Raw genomic sequence first — 8,114 nt, forward strand, 5'->3', positions numbered from 1 at the left:
GTGCCTGATTCATGGCGCTCATGAAGGAGGAAGCTTCTTCAGCGGCTGCTGGCAATAGATCACTAGAGGCGGAGAGAGCAGGGAGTTAGGGGGGTGGAGATAATGGTTGGAGACAGGAAAATGTAGCAATAATGAACCCTACACGAGGCGCTGCGATTATCCTCCGAGTTTATTCTGGGCAAAGAACAATACAAAATACTAAACAGTCCATCAAACAGCAATAGCAGAAAGAAAAAAAGCCCCCCTGGAGACCGAAATGTAACGGCAAACAAAGCAACGCCTCTGACGTAAACGCCATCAAATATCACATTTTTTGTCATCTTTGTGTTCACCTCACAAAAGCTCGCGTTCGTGCTGCAATCTGCGCAGCGTGCGGAACAGAAAACATCACAGCTGCTTGTTGATTTTCCCCCCCGAAAACAAAATGCGTTTTTCAACTGAGAACAAAAGGGAGTAGATATTGGAGAAAAAAAAATGCACTTTACAATACAAACTACAGACGTCACACCTTTTTGTACTTTTTCTAATTTCTCGCGTGTTCAAGTTTGAGGCCCATTAGCTTCCATTGACTGGTTTGAAAGGACAGAAAACACGAAACAATGGATCAAAACAAGCTTCTTCTTTTTTTTTTTTCTTGCACTTGCTGGTACACATTTGAAAAAAAAAACCACAATATTTAATTAATTTCACATAGCACGGCACAATCAATTTCAAGCAACTTTACAGTGTAGACAGAAAAGCCCGCCGCTCAGTACGAAGCAGGTGTCGACTCTGAGACGCTCTTCAATTTATATATACAAGCTAACAGCAGATATTTCTTCTTTTTAATAGCCGGGTGAGATATATATATATATATATATGTATATATACATATGTATATATATATATATATATATATATATATATATATATATATATATATATATATATATATATATATGTGTATATGTATATATACATATGTATATATATATATATATATATGTGTATATGTATATATACATATGTATATATGTATATATATATATATATATATATATATATATATATATATATGTGTATATATAGATATATATATATATATATATATATATATATATATATATATATCTATATATAGTGTGGCACTTTGGACGGATCAAAAAAGCGCTGCGCTCGGCAGTCTCTGGCAATATCAGAGAATTACCGCCATGACAGCTATGTGACCCTTTGACGAACAGCCTCTCTCGGTCTGCACACCAGAGTCACACCCTCATAATCATACAACGGGCCACTGACCTGAGTCCCGAGTGGTCGTCTTCACGGTGACCATCATAAGGCTTTGGTGCCTGTCCCTGTTCACACTAAAGTCCCCCGCAGAAATCATTAGAGCTCGGGAGGTGTTTTCGATGACACAGCAGGTTTTAAATTATTCGTCCTTGTCTCGACTCTTCTCAAAAAGTCATGTAATTCAATGTCTGTGCTTTCTCTCGGCAGCGAGATTAAAATGTCACGGTTTTGGATTCATCTGAATGACACGGTTGCTGGTGGGAGAGGTTCGTGAACAAAGAGAGACTAATGCTACGAGTGAAACCGGGTTAGCACTGAGATGTGAGACTTTGATACATTGTAGATGAACACAAATTGCTTGACAGCATGCTTTAGCATACCACCCAATCCCAAGACAGTAATCGGTTCATATGTTGCTTGAAAAAATGGCATAATTTACACATTACACATTATTCATTTAAATTACAATACTTTACAAAATTTCTCAACGGTAAAAGTAATTCGACTGACGTACGATTCTCATTACTTTCCGCCCGGTCCATCGGCGACTTTAAAAACCCTTGAAGCCTCCACGCCCACCACACATTACATCTTGTGCATGTGACACGTGGAGGAAAAAGAAAACGAGACACGTTGCGGTGGTTTAGCAAGCGGCCTTTGGAGGTATTTACTGACCACTAAAAGCTAGCTTGACGTTTTCCGCTATTCCGCATGAATTCTCGTTAGCCAGGAAGCTAATACGACACAATATGCGTACGAGATGCAGCTGAGAGACGTCACGCACAAACCCACCATTTTTTAAATAGCCAAGCTATCGTCAGTAGCGACCACGATTGTTGTACTCGACTAAAAAAAAAAAGAAAAGTCAACCTGCAAAACTACGACAATTGTCAGAGTGCAGACTGTTTGGTTGTCGATGACAAGATGTCCAGTGAGTCACACGTTGAAGGTGACGTCATGGCAATTTGGCTTTTACCCGGGTACCCCGTTATCTGCAGTGGAAAAACTAGCCAGTCGAGCCGAGCCATGCAAGGGAAATGAGGCCACAGCGTTGATGAAACGGGTCCACACAGGGTGAGGCCGATGTATTCTAAAGTCTGACACATCGACATCGCACAACAGATACTGTAGGTGATGTGTACCAATAACAGGAAGAAAAAGGAACTATGTTCAACCTGCAGCATCTCCCTCTGATGCTCGTACTCTCACCAGTAATTAGAGCCGAGTCTCAACCAACTGGAACATTACTGCACTGATGAACGCAATTGACCCAAGATATACACGCTCCATGGCTGTAAACATTTCACACAACGGGATTCATGAGGATTTTATGTATATTTTTGTACAGTTTAGTCATTTAAATAGATGTCCCCGTCTTCAGGTGACACAATTCTTGGTCATTTAGTTTCGCTTCAACGTTCCTTGCGAGTGAATCGTGAGCTCAACAAAAAAACAACAACAACAAAAACGTCCTCGTCCTTGATTAAATATCAATATAAATATGGTGATCAAATGTTTTTAACGTATCACTCAGCCCCATGATGTCCACTTGTGAAGCTTCTCTCTGTTAAGGGGGGAGGAAGAGAGGAAGTGGATGGAGGCAGTTTGCTTCAATTTAGTTTCGGTTTGCTTCATCAATTTATTAATTAACTGTATTTTTGCAAGATTCATGAAAGTTGCCTGCTTTTTTTTTTTTTTTTAACAGTTAGCTCATCAAATGCCATACTATTTGGCTTTTGGCAACTTTTAATTGAAAGGGGGATGTCTGCGTATTTAACCTGTCTCTCAAATGTCCCTCTGGGGGCTGAATCCATTCCACTTCAGGTGGAAAATTTGTTTTCCGTCAGGCTTTGACATCACTACCTGACGGGGAAGGCTCCGCGAACGGCATCTTCTTGGCACTCGGCAGGATGCCGGCGGGTAAGTACCGATCTGTCGGAGTGTTCAGCTCCTCGTCCATTTCCGTCGTGAAGTGGTCGGGACTTTCCCCGTTGGACGTCTCCTTGATGACACTGTAGGTGAGCGCCACGCTGTAAGAGGCCGGTTTCTCCATGTGCTGAGGGCCGTAGTGGCACAACTTCTTAAAAGCGGCGCGGAACTTCTGGGACATGGCGTTGTAGATGACCGGGTTGATGGCGCTGTTTAGGTAGATGCAGAGACGGCAGAAGAGCAGGAACCAGGTGTCCAGGTAGGCTTTGTCCAGGAAGGAGTTGACCACCACTAAGGTGCGGTAGGGCATCCAAAGTAAGGCGAAGAGGACCACCACCACGGCCAGCATCTTCGTCACCTAATAAAAGTCAATCATGCGTTAAGAAATGCTACGTACACAATAAATGCACATACAGTTAGACAATAAATTGAATTTGGAGTGTTTTTCATGCACATGGATTCCCTACACAATGAAGCCTTTTATCACAGCACACCAGGTGTTATTATTAGTATTAACAATGACTTTTATTGTCCAAGTAAGCCGTGATTCAGCCATCATTCATTTTGACATGTGAATGAAATTAAACCCTGTTTAGATACGATTCATGTTCTGCATTTTTGACATACCACCTCTCTATATTGCCGTTTGTTGGTGGCGGAGTCCGCCTTTACCGATTCAGAGGAATTCAGTTCCACTGTAGTATTTCAGACAAAAGGAGCAACACTACCAAGTTAATTTCTAGGACCTGTATTGAACCAATCTGCACCAGTAGCCGCAGAATCAATCTCAAGGATTCCAACTTTAGGGTCAGTGCACAAGGGAGCCGTCATGCCCAAGAAAAGAAAGTCATCTTCACCGAGCCTCTCTCCAGGGGAGTAATTATTGACGGATACAGAATCTTTTCTGTGAACACAGCTGCATCTACACTTGACTTGAGTACGTTTAATGAGATTAACATGGTGCGGCCATGCACCTGCTCAAATATTGATGGTGTGACTGGAATTTTGGTCCGATTAAATACCAGAGAGACAAATTCAGAAGTACTGAATGCTCCTGAAAAAAAATGAGCAGCACTGTGAATTAATGTCTTGAATATTTTGTGGTCATTTGAGTTCCTTTTTTTTAAAGGACATGTCACACAATTAGCATCGTAATGTGTCCTCCGTGGGATGCGTTCTAGAGCCACAACGTGCTCAAATCAGATCATACAGGCCAACCAAATCCGAGAAAAATTGTACAAAAACTACTGATAGAAAACTTATTGAAAAGTCAAATAAAAACTGTAGGCAATTTAAAGTCCTCACTTACTCCTGCTGATTATTTTCCCGTTAGAACGTCTAAATTTGGTCCTCACAAAGACTTACTTTAATTACATAAATCAATCTTTTAATTACATAAATCAACCCTCTCTGCAGTCTGAACTGCTATGGAAACTAATGTAGTCTGCAAGGATTAACGCAATCCCTTCTGATCTCAAATAAAACAATTTATTGATGACTTATTAGTGGCCAACGTCATCAATTTGGCAATTTGGTTAGGTGATTCTATTTTGATGGTTAGAAAACCATCAAAATATAATCATCTTTTTTACACTAAAGAATCTTCAACGGAAAAGAACGTCCATTCAAAAATATCGAGGGTACACATAACGAATTGCATTATTTCACGATTTTTATATAGACTATAAAAAAAAAAAATTCCCCCAACCATAGCAAGATCCATAGATGTCACGAATTCCCCGTCTTATTAGTTGTTTTCATTCTGTTTTCTGGTTTAATTAACTCTTAAATTTCTGGTACACTCAAACCTGATCGTCCTTCATTCCCTTCACCTGGTTCTCACGCCCATCTCACCTGCAGCCCATCCCCTCGTTAGTCACTCACTCCTTAGGTCCCCTCACTTGGCCCTCTGCCAGATTGTCTTGTGTTTTCGTGCCGAGCGCTCCAGCATTACGTTAGTCGCTATTCCTGATCTTCCTGTTCTGACCCTGCCTCCCTCGTGCAGTTTGTCACACCTTCACAATAGATGAATGATCGTTTGAGGTCAACCAAATAGAAGGCTCATCCTGACAACTCAATCTATCATTGAGGACTTCATTAAAACAACATTTCTTTGTGTTTTTGTGAACAAAAATAAGTTTAAACCCATAGATATGTCAGTTCTTTGTCATAAGTAATGCAACAGTTTTGGAGACGACATCAAAGATGTCAGATTTCAAAGTTTTTGTGTAAAGTTGCCAAAATATCAACACCTAATTTTCTTTAAGTTCATAGTACAAGTCAAACAAATGTATTTATTTATTTACACAGCAGCATGAAAGAAATGTATGAAAGATAACTGCGTAGGAGTTGTCCGGTAAGAGATTAATGTTTGTAGGTTGTAAAATGTGACCATGAACACACCGTTCTTTACTTTAAAACCACCAATCCTGATGTGAAATCTTCTCCATATGTATGTCGTGTCGTCTCGGCTGCAGTCAGGTGAGGATGATTGTATTGGATGGGGGACGGGGGGGGGGCTGCCAGTATCATCAGTGAGAGAAATACCCAATCCTGCATCCTCATTACGTCCTGACCTTTTAGGTAATTCAGTAAAGTACACGGTGGATTGCAAGGATGGTGTCAACAGAAACACATGTCATTGTGTGGTTGTGGGTGTGCGTTAATCAAGGATTAAAAAACAAGCTGCACTGATGGAGAAAAAGCCAAAAGCCTATTTGAGTTGGAGTTAACTGATCAGAAAATCCAATAGAGCATGTCGCTCCCTCAGGGTACCACACCCCACCCGTTAGGCCTCTTCCTGTGATCTGACAAACAAACGCCCAGCTACTATCTACCTCTCTGTGCCTTGAGAGAACAAAGTAGGAAACTCTCAGCTGATGTTTGTTGTTTTTTTTTAACAGAGGGAAGATGAGGATAAAACAGTGTTTGGCTTATTGCATGGAAACAATGTGATGATCCAGAGTGCTCACTGAGCCGTGTAATTCAAAAGGTGGCTGCACCACGAGCTCTTACTGTAAACCCCGTTTGTCACTTTTGTCAGTTGTTTTCTTCGAGACACTTTAGGAATTTGTGCTTTAGGGTATAAACAAAAAAAAAGTGTAATCGGCTAAATCTGAAATTAAATGATAGTTGCCTTTTTTTTATGCGGTGCATATCAAAAAGGGATTGGAATTTGGGTCTGTTGTATCATTTAAAAGATTATTTTTTTTAAATAGCGAACAAATTTAAATAGAAAGTGCTGATTTTTATCACGAGTCAACAGTTAACCCTAATGCTGTTTGGACTATAAGAGATCCAAAGTTCTCTTTAACAGCAAAAAAAAAAACATACTTAAGAAAAATAAACTTTTATTTATCCCCGTGGGGAAATTCTTCTATGCATTTGACCCATCCTTAGTTATTAGGGAGCAGTGGGCTGCAACTGGGGGTTCAGTGTCTTGCTCAAGGACACTTTAACATGCAACACGCACGCACACACACACACACACACACACACACACCTGTCTGCGGGAGGCAGCCGTGGTGCTGCTGGAGGAGCAGGTGCCGATCATCCTCCCCCCCTGGCTCGTCTCTTTCTTCCACTTCTTGGTGCCCCCTTGGGGGTCCGCGGGCAGCGGGTTGACGAACAGGATCCGGGCGATCAGTCCGTACAGAACCGTGGCGAGCATGAGGGGCAGCACGTAGAACGCGGCGAAGTCCGTGAAGTAGACGGGCAGGTAGTAACTCCTGGACACCTTGTAGGCGCAGCTGAGCAGCACCACGTTGTCGTACGCCAGCGTCTTGGTGTCGGCCAGAAAGAGCCACATGACGCAGTAGGCGGAGGTGAGCGTCCACACCAGCAGGATGATCTTCTTCGCCCTGGACAGCGTGCACAGGAACTGCGCTCTGATGGGGTGGCAGATGGCGATGTAGCGCTCCACGGTGAACGCGGTGATGGAGCACGAGGACGCGTTTATTCCCAGGTATTGGAAATAGGTGATCCCCAGGCAGCCTGCGTAACCGTACACCCACTGGCCGTGCAGGGCGTCGGTGATGTTGGGCAACCCGGCGGCCGTCAGCACCATGAGGTCGGCCACGGCCAGGCTCACCAGGTAACAGTTGGTGGGGGTCCGCATGTGCTTGGTGGTCAGGACCACCAGTATGACCATCACGTTGCCCACGATGCCCAGTCCGCAGATGAGGGTGACCAAGAACACGCTGGCCACTTTGTATTCGACCGTGTAGTCGGTCCAGACACCCAGGGTCTGGTTGTCCGGCGCCGGCGATGTGCCGTTCTCAGCGGTCATGTCGACCATGGTGAGGTTGGCCATCGTGAGGAATTCACACCAACAGGCTCAAACTAATTCACTGAGCACTCATTGCAATAAATTAAAAAAAAGCCCCCCCTCCCCCCCCTGACACAGAAGTCCGACGAGCACAGATCCTCCAAAAAAACTTCATCCTCATGTAATTAGTCTTATTTTCTTCTCCACCCAAATTGCAGTGGCTGGTGCCGCACTCCTTCTGCGCGCACACACACACACACACACACACACACACACACAATGGACCCGAAAGCAGAAGTTTACAGGGAGGCTTAGAGGAGGTGTTGCTGGCGGCTCCGCACCCTCCCCGTCTCTCCGCTCACGCGCTGATGACTGGGAGCCTCCTGCAGAGCCTCACTGTGAGGTCACTGGCTCACCCACTGGGACCCGCACTCTCTGATGTGTATACATGCAATGCTTGCTCACGTGTTCGTACTTGTTATGATGTATGGATTACAAACATCATGCAACCGTATATGCATTTACTCATTTATTATGCAGCCTATAATTACAGCTCGGCTGTGTTCATATCTGCTTCATAAGAGGATAAAGAGAGCAATACAAGACACGTGGAAATGACATTATAGAGCGTTACAGTGTGTTATAACCC

At 43.2% G+C, this 8,114-nt stretch overlaps 1 protein-coding gene across 1 annotated transcript; it reads right to left on the bottom strand.

The window, feature by feature from the left end:
• Positions 1-1,129: 1,129 nt before the first annotated feature.
• On the bottom strand, positions 1,130-7,562 carry trhra (thyrotropin-releasing hormone receptor a). Its single transcript, XM_034528818.1, has 2 exons — positions 6,701-7,562; positions 1,130-3,556 (listed from the first exon to the last, which is right to left on the bottom strand). Exons 1-2 carry the CDS (start codon positions 7,508-7,510, stop codon positions 3,113-3,115), a joined length of 1,254 nt encoding a protein of 417 aa, XP_034384709.1. The 5' UTR covers positions 7,511-7,562; the 3' UTR covers positions 1,130-3,112.
• Between the last annotated feature and the right edge of the window lie 552 nt (positions 7,563-8,114).

Source organism: Cyclopterus lumpus, chromosome 25 (genome assembly GCF_009769545.1).
Source record: "Cyclopterus lumpus isolate fCycLum1 chromosome 25, fCycLum1.pri, whole genome shotgun sequence".
NCBI lineage: Eukaryota > Metazoa > Chordata > Actinopteri > Perciformes > Cyclopteridae > Cyclopterus > Cyclopterus lumpus.